Source organism: Centruroides vittatus, unplaced genomic scaffold (genome assembly GCF_030686945.1).
Source record: "Centruroides vittatus isolate TY-2023 unplaced genomic scaffold, ASM3068694v2 contig_900, whole genome shotgun sequence".
Taxonomy (NCBI): domain Eukaryota; kingdom Metazoa; phylum Arthropoda; class Arachnida; order Scorpiones; family Buthidae; genus Centruroides; species Centruroides vittatus.
The window spans coordinates 1726579-1747529 of record NW_027122591.1 but is presented as its reverse complement, the minus strand read 5'-3'; the positions used below and the strand labels follow the sequence as shown (position 1 = coordinate 1747529).

General features: G+C 30.3%; 1 protein-coding gene across 1 annotated transcript in view; it reads left to right on the top strand.

The window, feature by feature from the left end:
- Window positions 1–20951, top strand: part of LOC136984002 (cytosolic carboxypeptidase 6-like) — a 124224-nt gene that overhangs the window by 65598 nt on the left and 37675 nt on the right. Inside the window, exon 4 of the mRNA XM_067280900.1 lies at window positions 13972–14066. Coding sequence (XP_067137001.1) covers window positions 13972–14066 — 95 coding nt within the window. The remainder of the gene's footprint in view (window positions 1–13971; window positions 14067–20951) is intronic.

Genomic DNA, 20951 nt, shown 5'->3' with positions numbered 1-20951 from the left:
ATAACATTTGCGAAGACATTTGCCTGGAGAGAGACATCTCCAGAAGATTAAAGAGAATAGACGAGAAGACATATTCTACGAAATTAGGCTTAGGCAAGCTGAACTGCCAGTTTAATTCTCATCTCCTCTGCAGCTATTTGCCATCAACCATTAAGATAACTGTTATTGCAATGACATTCATCGGAGAAGGAAATAAAATCCATCTGGCGAGAAACAATCACGAGGAAAAAAAAAAAAAAAAAAAAAAAATCAAGAAAAAAATTTGGGGATTTTTAGAAGATGGATACACACAAACAACCTCCACTTTTTTCCCCTCTGTTAATTCAATTATACTACGTTATGAGGTCGAATTAGGATTAATAATTATGTATATTACATTATTAGAAAAGTGCTATTAGAGAATATTGGCGCGTTAAGTTTAAGAAGAAGAATTTCTCGAGGGGAAAAGTATATATAATAATAATAAAAAAATTTATTTTTGAATTTCCATTTTCCGTTTCGAAACGAACTCGTTGGCGGAAATTCCAAGAATGAGGAGGATTAAAGATGTTAATCATCATTCTTTATATGGAATGGAAAATTGCTTAGATGTTACTAAATAATCGAAGATTTTTATGGTTTCTTTGGAGGGAATTGTGAAGAATAATTTATATTTATCTAAATTGGTTTGTTTGTCTGCTTAATGTTTATATAGGGGAAGTTGTCATAACCGCATTAGCAACCGCATGGTTTGAGGCAGTTAGAGATCGAAGTAAATGGAATGGTTGGAAAGTTATCCTTGTTTATTTTTGTTTTATATAAATATAAGGTTTTGTGTAATTCAAGCAAGGGGTTTGGTTGGAGTGAAAGTCATTAATCACCTTTGGATTGATTATGACGAAATGCAAAAGTTCTCAGAAAATTATGCATTGTGTACATTGCGATTCATCTTAGTTGGACAATTGTAGTTAATGAAATTAGGATTTTCAAGCCATTTGTTCGACCTTCTCTTCTGCATGAAGAAGTAAAGTATCCATCCATTCTGCTCTGATGAAGTTCAGAAGGAAAGTTATAATACAAACTTCAAGGACAATTATCATCATAACTCAAGACTAAGTAATCGTATCAATGTCAAGCAAGGAGGAATTGCACTGTATATATAGACATGGCAATGCAAGACAAGTATTTCCGTTTGCTCGGTCTTCCAGTTGATGTCACAAGACAGGGTGTATTAACAGTTTTCCTAATTTCACACTGGAGACACCATGCGTCATTTCAGGTCACTTCAGTGTTGATGCACACACAAAGTCGACGACTCGGAAATCTCGATATTTAAATCTGATTAGTTACAAACATGTTGAATTATCGATCGTTAATGAGTATAAACTATGTCCAATTATAGTTAAATTAACTTTATAATATATAGTTTTTACATTAAATGCCTGACGTTATACGTTACATTCCTGCCTGCATTTATCATCTGTCATACATTAATTTCGCTAATTAAATAAAGGAATTGATTATTGTTTTGCTAGTAAATCATTTTTATTTATTTTTAATTGATTAAATTAAATAATCATGAATTTTTTCTTCTTGTGTATCATTCGATAATATCGTGTTTCATTACGATTTATAAACGTCACTGTGACTTCATAGCATTCGTGTTTCTGTGTCGTTGACTGTCATTACATCAATATAACTTATCCAGCTACGTAATAATAATAATGTATACAAGGTGGATTGTAAGTAGATCGAATACAACAACTTTGACAGATAATAAAAATTGAGTAAAAATTTCCTATAAATATAAGTCGTCCTTCGCTGCATACGTTTGATATAAAGCGTGAAAGATCTTTAATGAGGATCAATTGTTTCCTCAATAAATTATCCTTCAGGCCGATTGTCTTAATGGTGACTGGTTGTTAACAGAGAGAAACAAGCGTGTCTCCACCTATTTTTATTTCTTCAACCGAGCGTGGCCGTAGACATATGTCACATGTCTGAAATCATGCAACCATACGCTTAATTAATTTTTTCTAAAGTCTTTAACGTCTGATATCTTACATATGTCTCAGAGGACGAAGTATGTTATACGAACTGCTCTTTCTATCATCGTCTAAAATTGTTATATTTATCTACACTTTACACAATGTTATAAGAGCATCACCTGCAATATTTTAGTGTAATATCTTCTGGACATAAGCATTTTAGAAGCAAATATCCTTTTAATTTACTACATTGAGTGCTTGGAATGTTCTAAAAACTATTCCATTGATAAATATTATATATTTACATGTATAAAAGAACTTAATATTCTTTTAAGAGGTAAAGGAAGGGTGGTAAAACCGATATACACCCCTTGTTACAACCAAGTCGGTTGCTTATTTCGACAGCTATAATACATTTAACGCCTTTTATTCTTTCTCGACTTCGACATCTTTTATAACAACACCGAAAATTCCTCTTTGTGGAAAACTCGAGTAGTTTAATATATTCACCAGAATGAGAGTACAAGATCATATATCAGATATATATACAATCCCTCCAAGCTAGTGAGTATCACTCAAGTACGTACAGTATATCCTACCAATCAGCTTCTTTGAAGAAAGAAGAGGAACCATTATAACAACCATTTCTTGCAGCTACTATGTAGGATGCGATAAAAGTGGGAAACTTTACGATCTGATCACTCCTCCCTCCAGCGGTGAATTCGGATCACTTTTAATGGCGTTGACAGTACGTAAGGAAGCCATAAAAAAAGACGTTAAGCCTCACTGGACTGACGTTGTTTTTTATGTTGTTTCTTTACTAAAATCCTTCGCCCCCATTTTCTGAACGAAATCCCTATTTGTGAGCTATGGCACTTTCCAAGCCGCTGTTTGGATAGGGTATTATGCCTATCGTTTACTAACGATTGCAGGATGCTATTTGCATTGTAAATACGACAACTCTTCGTTTTAACGTGAAACGAGATAGTCAATTTACCTCCGTCTTTAGTAAAAATATCTATATTTTAATAAGCAATAAGCTCCTCTTATTCGTCTACTAAATGACCAAAAAATTAATTATATAAGTTGAGTATAGTTTCGATGAGATAAAGTTGCAAAGAGGGACATCTGTCAATGATATCCAATCTATTAAGAGTGCTAAATAACTAACAACTGTTTTATCTTGATGATTAAGTATCTCGTTCTAAACAAGTCAGGATATCCATCGTTACGTTATCTTGCCAGTCGAGTTTACTGGACAGATCAACACTTTTCTCCCCTTAGAGAACGTGGTTATCGGATGTTCAGGCCATTTCACGCTAGGAGATGGATAGACTGCTATAATCAACGACTGGACTCGACCGATACTATTTCCCTCTTAGACTAACGTGCTATCATTTCCTCGCAGTCATTTCTTATACCAATCACCTATCTTTCGATCTAGTATTAATATCTCCAATCATTAAAAATTTCTTCCAGTTTTAGATAAATTTTCAATTAATTAACTCGATAACCATCACACACACACACACACACACTCTCTCTCTCTCTTGCTCCTCTTTTTACGCTTGTTTAGGATGAGATGGAAAAAAGGAGATAAATTTACCGTATTTAAAATGACAATAAAACTTCAAAAATCTAATTAGGTGACGTCTTTCACCGTTGGAAAATCATACCTTTGATTACGTATTTACCACCTGTTGTGGGAATGTTTTAACTGAGATATAACAAGCTGTTTGACTGAATAACCTATGAGATGAATGACTCTTCATCACGCAAACGAACCATCTCAGCACTTTTTTATTTTACTTCTTCTCTGTTCGATTCGTATAATACTTTCTAAAGCGAGAAATGTAAACATGATTTGGATGTGTGACATTGCATTAAAGTGTATACAAATGCAAATTTCATTATAGAAATCGATACAATTTGACCGGTTGCAGTTCTTTACATTCGTCCACTCCATCATTTAATAATAATAATATTAATAATAATAAAATGTAAAAAATTTCTTAACTGCAAAAAAACGGCAAATTTATAACCTATAATTTCGAGAGTTAAATGTATTTTTATATAAATTACGACATGAATTTTATTACCTAAACCGCATCGTCATCGAATATGATGATAATTAATGCACCTTTTCTCGGCTGTTTCATTCATCTCTTATATATTTGGTTCCTTCATGCCAGTCAGAGGTATCATTCGTCTGGGCTCACCATACACTGTTATCACCAGATTGGACAAATAAATCAAGTTTATGGACGATCAGCAGGTCTAACAGCAGACGACGACATATAGCTATGCCGCACCCATAAGAAGACTGGTTCCATTGCTAGTTATCAGACAACCGAGCCGGAAGGAACCTCCTGGATGTTAAACGAAGCCGAAAGAAAATCATAAACCGAGACAAGGCAGAGAATTTCACCAGAAATATTTTGACAAATTCGCTCGACTAAACTACCCTTGTTTTAATTGCAGTACCGGCTAGCGAGAAGGTTGGAGGAGGAGGAAGGAGGAGGAGGAAAAAACAACTTTACAGGTGTAACAATACCGACTCGACTTATAGAATTTGATGAAAAATTTTGACATTAAACTCCAAACTGAAGATTTATTAGGGATTTTGTTCACCTTATTATTTCACTTTCATTTTTCTTTAGTTCACCATCTGTCGCTAGTTGTCTCCTCTTTAATTAATTTGCTTATTAATTAAAAATCTGCTTGTCCGATTAATTACAGTCAACTGTAAAATCGAATGTTACTTTACTAGGGGGTTCTCTTACATTTTTTGACAAAAGTCGAGTAAATAAATAGAAATTTTATACTTTTAAATAATTTAACGGCCGATAAAATATCACCGAATTTTCCTTTTTTAAAATTCGAGTCGGTTCGATTATTTTTTATTTTTATAAGTAGCTAACCTTAGAGCTAGTAAAAGTGCAGTTGTATTTATATCATCTTTCCTGTTATCCAATGGTTTTGCTTTGTTTGCCATAAATATCCGGACTTATTCATTCTACCCTTCTATTTTCTACAGTGAAGTCTCAAGAGGACGATCGTGCAACCCCCTTCATTTCGCCATCTTGTTTCACTTTCTAGAGTCAGCAAGCCATTTCATTTCAAGAGCAACATTTCTGGCATCCACGCACGCAAGAATTCTCCCCATCTCTCTCTCTAAATCCTATTTCATCCAACCATGTGCGTTATCGGGAAAGTATCTCTCTGATTACTTTGTTGGGGCCCTAAAAAGGGGGGAACGAGACAGAGGTGTGTTCCTCTATCTTTTCTCATTCGAACGTTCTTATCTCCAAACTGAGTTTCATCGAGTGTGAGTCAGTATTCGAAACGATAGAAATTCTAGCCGTGAGATTGCATTGTATGTGTATGTGCGCTACTATAATGGGATGTCTATGTCCGCCTGGGTTTAAAAAAAAGGGAAAAAAACTCCAACAAGTTCAAATTACTGTATAAATTATATTCCCTAATAAGAAAAAATAAAAAAACGGAACAACAACAACCACAGGAATTCTTTATAAAACTCAAGTTTTATCCCTGGAGAATAAATTGAATTTTCTGTCATCGAAATTTATATATTTTTTCATTCCTTTTTTTGGGTGAAGAGGAGCAGGTGCAGCATCTCTGTATACTTCATTTATATTTATTCAAATCTACAAATCTTTTGTTCTTTTCATCTGATCGATTGGTAGCTTGGATAACACTAAAAAAAAAAAAAAAGAACTTTACTAACTCTAAAGTTTTACATTTAAACATTTAAACAGTTTAAAAACGGTAGTAAGGAAATAAATATTTGTTCTTGTAAGAAAAAAGGAGCCCCAAATTTAATAATACTTCAGAAAAGTATCAAATGGAGCGACACATTTGGACATGGATCGAAAAAACTCTTCAGTGTGGTCAGTCTCTGCAAGGAATAAGGCTTAAGAAATGCTCTGAACGGATATTGATAAGACCAACTTGACCCCGTCCTTCTGACTTCTGACAGTTGGATGGACCATCGTAGGGGCCAGTTCTATCCTCCCTGCACAGGACATAAATCAAGTCCTCCTTTGCTCATGCGCACATTTTACAAGACCTCGTCCCTTTCCTTCATAAAAAATTACTTCTTACACCTCGCATTCTAAGAATAAATAACATTAATTGTTCCTATTAATTAATGTTTATTTTTTTACTTATTTAAAAAAATAGTCGAAAATTTAGTCACTTGAGGAAATTGTAATGAAGAGTCTGCTCTGGAATTTAATCTTTTCTGATTGCACAGTGGGTTAAGAGAAGGAGGAAAAAGCGCGCTGCATAATTTTTTTTTCTTTAAAGAAATAAAATAAAGACCGATGTAATTGTTTCTATTCACTTTATCTTTTGTTGGGTTTAAATTTAGTATTTAGAAAAAATAAATAAGAAAAATGGGTGCATCGTTTCTCTATCTGCAAGAAGTTTTATTTGATTAAATTGGGTTTTTATGTTTTCTCACTTTCTTCGTTTTCGTTCTATTTTCTTTCTGTTTTTTTATTACAAGTATTCAAAAGTTTTAAAAAATAATACACGCCAGAATTGAATTTTTTCCGCATTAAAACAATCGAGAAATTCGATAGAGTAGATGCTAGCGAGAAGGAAAGGTGATGAACAAGTTTCGCATCTGAGATTTAATGATTACCTAGCGATTAAGTTGGTAAAAGGCAATAGGTGAACATTTCCCATTTCGGTTTCAGGTCAATGAACATTTAGACAAGCATTTTCTGCCTTTTGAGGTTCACTCCTCTGCAACGAAAGCAGATAAAGCAGCTGTTGTGCCAGACTCAGATAGGAAGGACCATTGCGCCCACCGACGGATTATAGAACTTTATTTGTAGTTATTAATCCGAACCAAAGAGTAGAAATCCAACAAACATAATGACAAACGAGCGATTAAAAATGTTGACGGTATTTTAAATCCCGTTAATCCAATCAAAACTTACTCTGATAAGTGGTGCATTATCCCTCTTCTTATTCCTTGGTTGCTATAAATGATTGCAGGCATCCATCATGATAATATCACTCCCAGTTCTTATTTCTTGAATTAAATATTTAATAAATATTCTCTCATTTAATACCTCTTACATAATGTGTCAATACTCAGAGGACTTAGGATAGAAGGGCCGTCTACTTTGCCATAATAAATCAATCGTGTTACTAGTAATGCATGTATCATGACATAACCAAAGAAAAATTACAGTTTGAAGTAATGGAAGGACTTTTGAACTCTGTCCTCCGGGGAGAAGAATATTTTAAAGATGATTCCGACTTCTTTATATATATATATATATAATATATAGAGTTAAGAAAGAAGAGGAAAGATCAATTTCTACCACACACAAAAAATACATATACCGTAACAACATAACTTAATTATAACAGTATTATTTTTAATGCTATTATTTACACCGTATAAGTTATTTTCACCCTATTTAAACATTTTAAAATGCAAGTAAAACAGGATCTGGCAGAGTGCATGCTGCTTATGTTTCTAGGTTATTACGGTTCTCTCTTTAGAAATGACAAGGTAGCTTTATTAAAGGTCCAGTAATCAGCAGAGCGTAAAACTACTCTTGGCCTAAGCCAGTTTCAGTTGGAAACTTTACCACCATTCTAGAAAGATATATATGAAGTTGGCATCAGCTGTGTTAGTTACGGTAGACTAAACAAAAGTGAAATTAGAAAATAACCTAGCTGTTTTGTATTTAGTAGCTTCTCCGCTTTCCAATTACTATTCAGTTTGATATAAGAGCGCCTGTATCTTGCTTTTCTGTCTCTTCCCCTTCCTAATATTGCTATCCTCTTTTTTCCCTCTCCTTTTTTTTAATTTTTTTTGAGTAAATAATTTACGCTGGAGCATGAAAAAAACTCCATTTCCCCCTCTCTCTATATATGTATATATATATGTACATATCTGTATATATTACAATGAAGGAAAAATAATTAAAATGTATACAAATTAATTTAAAGGACATTTTAACGATTCACCTTTTATCTTTTTAAATGAATTCTTTACTTAATTACTTAAAGTAAAAATCTTTTAATAAATGTTCTCTTTATGCTCTCGAGATGAAAGAAGAAGAAAGTAAATTATTATTATTATTATTATTATTATTATATTTTTTAAAATTTATTAAATTACTTAGATGAAAATTCTTAAGCATAATTTGATCTTAAGTTACTGAAATTTATAAATAACAGGAAAAAAAAATTATGAAATCTTCTTCTTCTTCTATCTTACAACTTAATAAATTTATTAATGATGTTCTAATGGTGAATAAATTGTAATTTAGTGAAGATTTACATTTTAATACGAAATTCGATGCCTTGGAGAATGATTCTGTAAAATTTATTCTAAAAGTCTTTTATTATCCTCAGGATATACCAAAAACTTTTCAAAACATCCGCTTAAATTTCTAAGATTCGTTTAAAAATAAATTTACGACGATTAAATATCAAGAAATTCATTATAATAATCAACACAAATCAAAAATATTATCTAGAAATTTAATAATAATAATAATAATAATATTAATTTTTTTTCCAATTCGTTTAGGGATTTTCACTCGTATAAATTAAGGATTAATGTAAAATTGAAAAGAGGGAAAATCACTGGGGAACTATAAAAATCCCCCATTTATCAGAGGTATGCTTCTAGTTCGGTTTTTATAATAGAAAGCGAGGCGGTTGTCCAACTTAACTCCTACTATATGATGTTTAATAAAAGAGAATAAAATCGACATAGTAAAGTAAACTTTACGAAGGTTAAAGTAACAAAAATGATACAGTGTTTTAGTATTGCATTTTAGATAGCGATACTATCTACCCTTTGATAGATAGATGGGCAAAACGTGTTTTCCTATCTCTCGAGATTTCTCGTGCCACTCATGAATGATGAAGACAGTTCCAATAAATAATTTTTAAAACTTTTCCCAACCTCTCTGATGTATAGAATAAAGAATAATATATATATATATATATAAAATATATATATATATATATATTTTGAATTTTATAATTATTATTATTTTTACTTTTTGTTAATTCTTTGCTAAAAAAGTATTGTTTTTTTTACTTTAATGTAATTTTTTCCAGTTCTTCATTTAAAAAGGAAGGAAATAATAATAATAATGTATAAAAAATTTAAATAATTAAAGTTTAGATAGTGGCCTACTTAAGTATGCTTTATTTTCTTCTATCGTGTTAAAAAATTCCCTCGTAAAAAATCATTTTATATTCACTTTGATGTGTCATCCAATTAATTATAGTTAATCCGTTAGAATTAAAAATTTCCATTAATTAAACTTATTTTTTTCACATCTTCCTTCCAACGTAACAACCGAGTGATGATTAATAAAATTTTATGAATAATTAATTTTATTATTATTAATACTGAATTTTTTTAAAAATATATTTATTTATTTATATTAAAATTGTTTTTTTTTGTCATAAATAACGATAGATGGAGACACGCGGAAAATTCAAATTTGAAAACCATTTTAACCGTCATTCTTCAGGAAATCGAACCGAGGATCATATGTCTATTACAATTAACGTATTTTTTCTGTCGTATTGAGCTGGTTCATTCGATTTTAATTAATTTAATTCGCATAATAATATCAATATAATTATTAAAATAAATTAAATTATTAAATAATAATTGTTTTATCGGCATTCAATAGTTCTTTTTTAAAGAAGCATTAGCATTAATTTAAAAGTTTTGCACTTGTTCGTTAAAACATTAATCGTGTTTATTTGAATTAATTATTGATCAATTGTGTTGTTTTTTCCCCTTATTTATCCAATTAAAATTATTCGTATTTTTAACGCAATGACATATTTTGAACTGTGAGAACAATACCATTTGCAGAGATAATTAGTGAATTGCATTATATAAAAATTATATCTTGATTAATTTAAATTAATTTGGATCCGTTTTTGCAGCAATTTATCATAAAACTTTCTTCAAAGTTATCGCTTTTATAATCTTTTAATGTATTCACAGTATTTTTACAATAAAAATCATAAATATATATATATATAAATAAATAAATAAATAAATAAATATATATATATATATATATATATATATATATATATATTTATAGTTTATTAAATGGTTAATGTATATATTTATAAAAATTAATGTAAAAAAATACAAGGAGAATTAATTATTTTACAGTTATTTGTTTATATTGAACGTTAAAGTTTTGATATTTGTTCTGCTTTTGAAAATCAGCCAGTGGCGCGTTATAGCTTCATGGAGCCCAGGCGAATTTTAATTAGGGGCCCTCTTTACAATGTTGACTTCAGACATTTTTTATCGGGGAAATGTTTTGGGAGAAATATTTTCTTATTAAAGATTGGTATGGGCCCCCTATTGGTGGGGGCCCCAGGCAATTGGTCTTTTTGCACATTGGATAACGCGCCACCGAAATCAGCAGATGTACAGAACTGTACAGCCTTGGAATTTTAACACTCAATTTAAGTTTATGGGAAGAAATTTCTCCATTCGGAACAATTTTCTTTTATTTAAAAATCTTATTGAGCATCCACACTTAATTATCAGAAATAGCACTAATATTATTAAAATGACCTTGACCTTTCTTCTTGACCTGTATAAAGTTTAAAGCCCTCCTAAAAGGTGATTTCATTCTGGATGAAGTAGGGACTTTCAAATACCGAGAGAGAGATCCGAATCGCTTATCTTTAAGGCCCCCAGCATATAAAAAACGAAAAAATGATAAAAGATATTTTTATAATGTACAAGGAATGCAATTGTATGAATAATTAATAACAAATGTTTTTAAGGCCTTGAGTCAGGTGGCCTTGCTAGCGCTCTGTGATAAGCAGGGCCAGATTTGCACGTAAGCTAAATAAGCTGCAATTGAGACCCACGTGTTACGAGTCTATAACGTAGGGCCTCACAATTTACACGTATCATTAATTGGTGGAGGGGAAAAAGCCTGTTATATATTACAGCTTAGGCTACACAAGGCTAATTCCATCACTAGTGATAGAGCCCGATGTGTCTTTAAATTTAGTGTTTTTGTAGTGTTTTTAGCGAATTTTTCAAAGCGGTTTCTTACTCTGGAGGGATTGTCTTTTTTAATTTTTAAATTCAGTTCGTAGGTAACGTGTTTAATTGTTAAAAATTATAATAAAGTAAACAAAGATTTTTCGTTTTAAGATAATGAATTCGATAATTTAAAAATGTTTAATTTTTAATTAAAATTTTTCTTTATTTTTATTTTGATTCGATGTTGTTTAAATTTAATTTTCATATTTATTATTTCTGGAAAAATTCGAGGCAAATAACATAAGTATGAATAATTCAAGATAAAATTTATAAAAGAGGTTTTTGTTTATTTATTTAAATGATTTTTCGATTCTGAATGATTTCAGACGAACTATTAAGTAACATATGCTTTAATTTTTAAATTTATCATTATTTTTATTTTCTTTTTAAAGAAAAACAACTTTTATGGTTTATAAAATTAAATTAACTCGCAGAATAATTTTAAATTACTTGTTTGAGTTGACGCTAAGGATGCAGAGCACCTTGCAGCGATATTTATATATTTAGTGACTTTTTTTTTATTATAAAATCATATTTTTAATTTATTTAATTTATAATATATGCTCTCGATCTCAAATTAGTAGCGCGTCGCCCCTGTACATCATACTTTCCCTGATAACAACAGAGTCACGCAGGTCATCTATGTAATTCCGTGCCGGGGAAATTTTTTAAATTGAAATCACGTGACCTCTGGTCTATACCGGAAGTTCGTATGTAGTTAATCGGGGCCTCTCGCCCTTAAGCTTTCTAAATCTGCTCTCTGCTTCCATCTTTTTAACACCGTTCTCGAGATCACCGTTCACCGTTCACGGACAGACAGGCGGACGACACTTGGAATTTATAGGTGTAAAATTGCAGCCAATAATCAAAAATTTTACAGATAGATTTGCTAAATTAACGCGAAAATCTACCCTCTTACCTTTCATATAAGGCAGGATTTAGATTCGATGTGGCTGTTTTCTCCACCAATTAATAATAATAATAATAATAATAATTTTAAAAGCGTGAGGCCCTAAACTATATCCTTATAACGGAGGCCCTAAATTGTATCCGCGTAGTAAGGATCTCTAAGTTGTAGTTTGTTTAGTTTACATGTAAATCCATTCCTATATATACACATGCATTTTCATTTAACACATCTGATACTACATCAAGGGAAGAGAAAATTTACTTTATATAAAAATTTGTTAATGAAATTTACTAATTAAAAATTAAATTAAAATAATAATAATTAAATATTTATTAATTAAGAATTCTTAGATTTAACTAAGGAAATATACTGAAACGGGAGTTAGAAAGGCTTTGACATATGATAAACGATGGAAATAAATTAATATATACATATAAAAAACATACATCTAAAAATAATTTTTAATACATTTTATTATTATTAATTTTATAAGATGATTTAATTCGGGAAAAATTGACGTAAAAACTAAAATTATCGCTTAAATTTAATAATTTTTAAGCTTATTAATTCAGTTTTTTTTATGGATTTATCAATGAAAACATTTGTTTTAAATATGACAGAGCTAGATAAATTCTGGATTAAAAAGATTCCTAAAGAATGATAACTTTTATCTCTTTTTAATCCGGAAAAAAGCAGAGTAAACAATGAAAATCATGCTGATAAATTAACACATAAGTTAAAAAATTCCTATCATAACATTAAACATTTTAATAAAAAAAACGTCTTAAGATAATCTTAAGAAAGTTATTGTAGAAATATAATAAACTTACATACAAATTAAGTTCTTATTTAAAAAAATTTTCCTTTTAAAACTCTTGAAAAATGCAAAGATTTGGAAGTTGATAAGCGATTTATCTAAAGAAATTCGACTGTAAAAGAATTATAACAATTCATTTATCAATTTATAACAATTATTGGAGAAACTTTTCGGACATAAAATCCCCGCGTGTCCATTATTTTTATCAAAATAAGATACATCTTATTACAACTGTAATAAAAATATATGATGATTCCTTAACGAGAGGAAATATGATAATGTTACTCATATTTAAATTATATTTGAATTATCTGAATGTTTTATACGGAAAAATAAATGTATAAAAGAAAAGTTTGATCATAAAACAGGGATAATTTGTGTGTTTTCGTTGGTTTTAATGTTGCTCTTCTCCCCTCCCCCATCTTTTCCCTGTTTTTTTTTATGCTCCTAGTTTAGTTTACCATGTTAGCGAGTATGGAACTAATTTCCCCTTTTCCATTACTAATTAAACGTTGTTAAACGAGCTTCTCTTCTTTTAATATCGAGAGACGAGTTTATAATTATTTTCGCCAGACTAATAAATATTGAGGAGATGAATTAATCCGTATGTAAAAAAGGTTGATTGATTGTATATGATAATTTTAATTTAATCCAAAGTTATGGATAAGATTATCTTTAATCTTACTATACTTCATTAAGTGCCACATCATCCATAACTCTTTACGATCTTAAACTATTTTCAATTATAATTTTCTTCACTTTCTTTTAAAGCTCTGTTAATCACAATCATTGGGCTGCAATTTGAAAAAAATTGTAGGCCTATAAATTCCCACTGTCTGTCTGTCCTTCTTTAATCTTGAGAAAGGTGTTAGAACTATAAAAGTAGAGACCAGATATGAAAATAATAAGGGTAGGAGGCCCCGATTAACTATATAGTAATTTCCGGTTTAGACCGGAAGTCACGTGAATTTAATTAATTCAAAAATTTCACCAGAATGGAGTTACATGGATGACCTGCATGACTCTGTTGTTATCAGGAAAAGTATGATGTACAGGGGCAAGACAGAACTAATTTGAGATGGAAAACGTAGATTTTAAATTAAATAAATTAAAATTATGATCAAAATTTGCAGCTCGGAATTGTGATTAATAATTTAATTTCCTCTTCCAGAGAGTCGTCTTGACCATAGTAAACATAAGCAAAATCGTCTATCTCTTCCACGAAGGATTCACCCCCGTTGTAAGATCGACGAGTCGACCTAAATGGTAAATTTTATAAGATTTTTAAACGTATTTATATAATTAAATCAAGTGCTTTTATGTTGTTTTTTTATATATATAAACATCCAATAAAACTAGAAGAATTTCTTAATATAAATCCTGGAAGCGAAACGATTGTAGAGTATCAATGTGTCACCTCGAATATTTTAAGAATGTAAAGAATAAAATGTTTTCAAACAGCTTAACATCACACTGTGACAAGTTAGTAAACAGAAAGTAAAAAACAAGGTTTTCGTATCCAGAAAAAAAAAAGCCATTTTCCACTTTTATAGACGTTGTTAAACATATCTACTTAGCTTAATTCCTGGCTTAATTTTCGCTAAAATTTCGCGATAACAACAAAGATAAACACGTAAACATCACTCGGCTCAACAAAGGCATTTATTTTTTTAAAGTTAATTATCGAGTAAACTGTAATCCTTCGCGCATTCAATCTCGACCGGTTGGCCGTTCCAGTTGTTAAGTACTATAAGACATATCTCCTGTAAAGTATTTATAAATCAACAAATTTAAACCGGAATTTTATTTATGTGACATGCCCTTAAGGGTATAAAAGACCATAAGAAGAAATAAAACGACTTAGGATTTCTAAATCGATATTATAGTAAAAAAAAATCAACGTAATCAAGCGAAGAACGAATGCGAACGGGGTAATTAGACTTGCATGAACGGCTCCGACCGAGAATTTAATTTTCCTGCATGTTCTTAAAACTCTCCAGTAGTCTCCATGGAAACTCTCACTTCCAGACACATTGATACTCTCTATGGAGTTACAGGCGAAGAGTATATAATGACAGTCGACTCTTTCTTATCCTTTGCTACCTCATCCTTGAGGCGAGTCGTCATCCCCCTCTTTGTTTAATCTGCAGGGAAAAATTGTTGTTAAAGAAGTTATGCTTAATTTAGATGATGGTTTTTGGTCTTCCCTCTGATTGTTGAGTTCAATTAGAGAGTTTATTTTACCTTATCTTCACTTGGGAACGTTTTTTATGCATCACTCGTTTAATTCTCATTGTGTAATTTGCTTAAAACTGCACGGTTTTAAAAGGAGGATGCCGGATGATTTTTTTTCCTGCTTCTAAATTTGATGTTTACTTAAGTTCTTCTTGCTCTTTTACGTTATCGTGAGATAGAACACGGGACGATATGGAAGATCCGCCATCATAAATGATTTTTATCGTTCATCATAAAAAGCCACGTTCAATGTCAAAGTTGCCATTAAAGCGATCCACCCGGAATGATATTATTTATAGAACAACGATCGGTAATCTTTATTACTACTATATTATTGATAATAAGTTAATAATTTTAATGGGATCTTCCTAAATTACAAGCATTACCAGACTGGCAGTCAAAAGAAAATTCGAATAAGAAGATATGGCACTTGAGTTGGCTCGTAGATTTAAACTTTCTTTGACTCCAGCGAGAATATGTGAAAGACAAATGAGTTTTCTTTTCCATAAAAGGAATAAAAAAGAAGTAGAGGGTAACCATGTTCTCCAGGGTGTGACAATAAATCACTAGAGGAAATTTTCCTGTTATGCAGATGTCTTTCTGTTGTCGATCACCGATGTTACTTATATACGTTTCTCCGGAGAATATTAAAATATTTTCTTTGTACTAAAGATAAATTGTTATCAATGTTATGTTTTAGTTGATGATTCCCCCTTTTAAACGTTTCCTTTATTTAACAATCGAGTGAATAAAACATCGTTTATTTGTCTTTAAAATATACAGATTCTTTATTATTTTCTTTTTGACTTTTTCTCTTCTATTTTTTCCATTCTCTTTCTCTCTCTCTCTCGCTCTCGCTCTCTTATCATTCTCATTCTCTTTTTTACGATTTTATCCTCTCAGTTTTTCTCTCTCCGGATTTCCAAGTCTTCCTGTTCTTATGTATACTCTTTTTTCAATTTATTTCTTTTTACTTTCTCTCGATTTCTGTGTCTCATTCAGTTTATTTTCCTTTGTTTCTCTTTTTCTTAATCTTGTTCACTTTCTCTTCCTCCTTTTTTAGTTCTTCTTCTTTTTCTATTATTTGTTCTCTCCACTTTCATAACTTTCTTACGAAGATCTTCAAATTTTATTTCGAATATTTCCTGTTTGTTTCATTATAACAAACTTTTATGTTTCGTTTAGCTGATTTTTCTTCGTTCCTACAGCTATACATCACATGCTTTTTTCTTACAATTTTCCTCTTCTCGTCTCACAGAATTATAATTACTTTTCTAAACTCGATAGGCTTTACTTATTTTTTCTTATTAAAATTCAAACATTTCTGTATATTTTTTTTGGCGTGCAAAAGGTTAAACAAATGGGATAACTCTATTTTTTTATTTTTAATTTTATGCTTGATTAAAATTAATAATTTATTTATTTATTTTATCGCGATATTCTAGAAGAGAGAGAAGTGGCAAACGATGCTGAAAACATCATTCGAAGATGATCTTTAAATGACACAAAATGGTGATGACGAGCTTTCGTGATAGCGAAATTTTATGCAGAATATTTTCTCTTTTGTTTCTCTCACCTTTCTCTTTTCTCTTCTCTCATCTCTCGTTACGTTAATTAATCTCCAAACTTTCCTAATTATTATCATACTTCTGTTAATCGTTAAACATCATATAATTAATTATACAAACAGTCCATTGACGTTACGTCAGCAAAATAATAACTTAAAAAAGAAGAAGAAGAAGAAGAAGAAATTAAGAAATTCAAAAAGTATAAATAAGTAAATAAATAAACATACTTTAGAATCGAGTGATAATGCGGAGTAAACAATAAATAAATAAGTAAAAAGCAAATTAAATGAAAAAGAGAAGGCAAAAGCTGACTAAGCGACCAGTTGGCAAATCCGATTATTGTTTCAGTGGTCATTTTTTTTATTTTCTTCTTCTTTTTTTTTCCTCCAACGAAGAGCATCCTCTTAACGAGTCTAGACTTGGAGTGTTCCCTCTTCTCCCTTGGGGTTAAAGAAATGAAGTTTGTTGCAATCGTTTCCTTTTTTTCCTTCTTCTACTCCCCTCTTTGGCATGGGGGAATGTTTGTTGCTTCATTACAATCAACTTTTAAGTTCATCTAATGTGCAGCCTACTCTAAAAGCATCTTCAAGTAGTGGTTATTCAATTTTCTAATTTTTCTTCTCTCTCTCTCTGTCTTGCTTAAGAGAAAAATTTAAAAATTTCCAACTATCTTTCATTTAAGAGAACATTTTAAGTAAGATATTGGTGTGAATAAAGTAACCGTACGGCATTTTTCTTCATATATTTTTCAAGTAAAAGCAGAATTCGGTATGTAGATATCATTCAAATTTTTAATTTTGTAAAAAGCAAAATTTTAAGTTTAAATCATTTGAATGTTTATGTTTAAATGTTTTAAATTTATAATTAGAAATTAAAGTATTTGAATATTTTACTAGAAATTATATTTATTAATATTTATAAATGATAAATTGAGTTAAAAAATTCATGGACAAAAATAGCATCTCCTGTTCAAATTATCCTTCTGCTCTCTCCTGTAAAAAGCCTACATACAGTAGAATGAGCCAATAGGACCTTGTATTTATGAGGGCTTAGAAAACACGTACAATTGTCAAATTTTATTATTTAAAAAGCAATTTTTAATATATTGGAGGCCTCAAAGAGGTAAGCGGTTGGAGCATCTCTCCACACACACGAAAGGCTCTTATACTACGCAATATTCTATTTAAAATTAATAATAAACGAGTAAATTCTATCAAAAAATTATAAATTTATTCTAATTTCTGTTTAAAATTATCATATTCAAGCAGAAAAATCATCGTTTTATGCTTAAAATTTACTCCCTTCTATTTAAATCGTTATATTTAGTTCTATTATAATAATTTTAATCTGGTAACAGAAGGAAAATAATGATCATTTCCTCTTTTATACAGTCGAAAATTCTTGGAATTAAAATATATATATATATAAAAAAAATGTTAAAGGTCAAAGCGGTATTTAATTTTTTTAATTTCCGTCATGAAGAAAAGCAAGCCCCACCCTACCATAAAATAGCAATTCTAAATGCGGAATAAACTGCAGAAAACTTGTGCAAAAACTCTTTTATTTTATGTATCGAGAATGATAAATATTTCGAATTATTGTTCGCATTCGACTGCATTTTTCGAACGATTCACAGAGAAAAAAATAATGGAGGACATTTGTTTAATTATCTTTCGGTTCATAAAACTTCGTAAATCAATTATGAATAACTCATTTTGTCATTATAATTGCCCTTTTTTGAGCTAATATTCGTTCGTAGTTAGAAATATATTCACTAATTACCTTGTATATGGAACAATTCTTTAAAAGGAAAAAAAAATGCGCTATTTTAGCACACATTTTCGCGCAAATTTCTCTAATTTCGTGAAAATTTTCTCGTAAATTCACTGAATTATCATTTAAAACTTAAATACGATTAAATTTAATTCACTTTTTCAGCATTTAAACCACTAATATTAAGGAAAATCCATTAGTTACCACACTAAATCGACGCTGAAGTGCTAAAATTTAAGTTTATATAATAAATTTTAATATAAATTAAAGGTTAATGCGATTATTTTCTGTAATATTGTACGAAATAATTACTTTCCCTATTGGATATGAGACCAATTCACAACATAAGTTGCTTATATGCTCTTATATGCTATAGATCTACTGGCATCAATACTAATGTTGCCTTTGTGAAGCGAAAGAGAGAGAGGATTTGTCAGTCAGAAACAGGGATAAGGGCATAGAAGACAAGAATCCCCTCCTGACCTACGAAGTGACCAACAAGGAAAATCTTTCTAGCAGAGGTGCAGCATAGTATAGCAAACCTTTACACCATTTATCGATTATCTGACCTTCCATTCAACTCTAATTCGGTCTCACTTTGTAAGTTCGATATTGGCAATTTAATTTTTTTTAATATATATTTTTCAACTATAAAGTCCTTTCTTTCCCTTCTCTATTTTTAATTTTCCTGGCTCTGTTATATGTAACAGAGAAAAAGTATGGCAATCGGTCAAAAAATGACCCCCAAAATTTTTACATAATTCCTGTACTTTTTGTCGAAAATTTCTGAAACTTTGCAAGGAAGTCTGTGTATTAGGGGAATTGATGCCATTAAATTTTGGTAATTAAAGATGGACGGATTAGGGAGATAAAGGGGGTCATATACCGTATCTCGAATAGGATCGGACTTAATGGCGATTTTACTCGTTAATATCATTTACAAATTTTTAATAAAATTCATCTCCACCCTTAAGTTTTTTTTGCTATTTTATAATAATTAAAAATATAAAAAGTTTTCTAATAAAATATCATAACAGATGACGCCATACGCGGTTTTAAACGTTGCTGGGAAAGTTAAGCAACTCGTTGCTGGATTTTGATAATTTGAAAAGTTAAAGTATAATTTAATTTTTGATCTTTTACGGGTTTTAAGTGTATTTTTTTTTTCTTTTAGATATTAAGTGGGTTAAATTTCTAATTTTATTAAATGAAAACACTCAGATTTAGTGAGGAGAGAAGAATTCCTCTCTATTAATACAAATCCAATATTTATAGATATCGAAAGTGAATGGCGTGTATTCAGCTGGGCGAGGAGGCATAAACCTCATAAAAATGTTATAAAATCGTACGATTTTTTCTTATACGAAAGATTTCTTAATGCCGTTTTACGTATCACAAAAGAAGTGTAAAATTACACATTCTTTCCTTGCTCTCTATCGGAGGCGATAATACCATTTTTTGATAACTTTTTATCATTTCTGCTCCATTGGAAGTTTTCTAGAGTCGATATTTTCCCTTATTGCCCGGTATAATTGAGTGAACTTCTTGAAAAAAAAAATCCTTTAAAATCATCAGAGGGAGAGAAGAAGAAAGTAAATATTCATCTCTCCTGTTTTCTCTTATATTGCTGATCTTATTATGGAGGTACACTTTTACATAATCGATCATGTGTAAAGCCTTTCGTAGAGCTAAAAATTGGAAATCCTATTTGCTCTTTTAAAAAATTGATCATGAATATCAAATTTCTGTCCCCGTTTCGAAACCATGTATCATTTATGAAGTACAAGATTATCGTTGTAATTTATGATAATGCCATTGTTTCCCTTTATTTATCGATATTTATATCTACTTTAATCCTTAATAATTTAACAAAAATCCTCAATTTAAATCACCATATGAATAATTATTATCATCATTTTAGCTTTATTTTTAAACTACTACTTCATCATTATCTCTTTCAGCTATGGTAATTCTGAAAGAGGATTTTACACTTTAAAGCGTTATAACTTTATAAGATAAAATTTATTTAAGAGATTTTGAAAAAAAATGATGATTAAAACACCTGTTTAATCATCATTTCGGCTTTATTTTAACTGTTCTATCATCTTCGTCGTCTATATGAATATATAATGATTTGAATGAGAGTTTTACTCTTTAATGCCTTATAACTTTTTAAATCCCAAAATTGAGGCAAAACTAATAGTTTTATGAGGGAATTTGAAAAATATAACGATTAAAACATCTGCATAATCATCGTTTTGGTTTGTGATGATAATGATGGAGCAGTTTAAACTAAATAGTTTAAACTGCTCCATCATCATCATCATCATCATCATCATTGTCTTCTTCTTCTTCTATATGAAAATTTTGTGATTTTGAATGAGATTTTCACTCTCTAACTAACTATTTAATGCCTTAAACCTTTATAAATTTCAAAATTAAGCCGAAATTAACCAGGGAGTTTGAAAAAATAATAATTATAACACCCGCATAATCATAAGTTTGGCTTTATTTTTAAACAAATCCCATCATTATCTATATAAACTATGGTAATTTTAAAAGAGGATTTTACTCT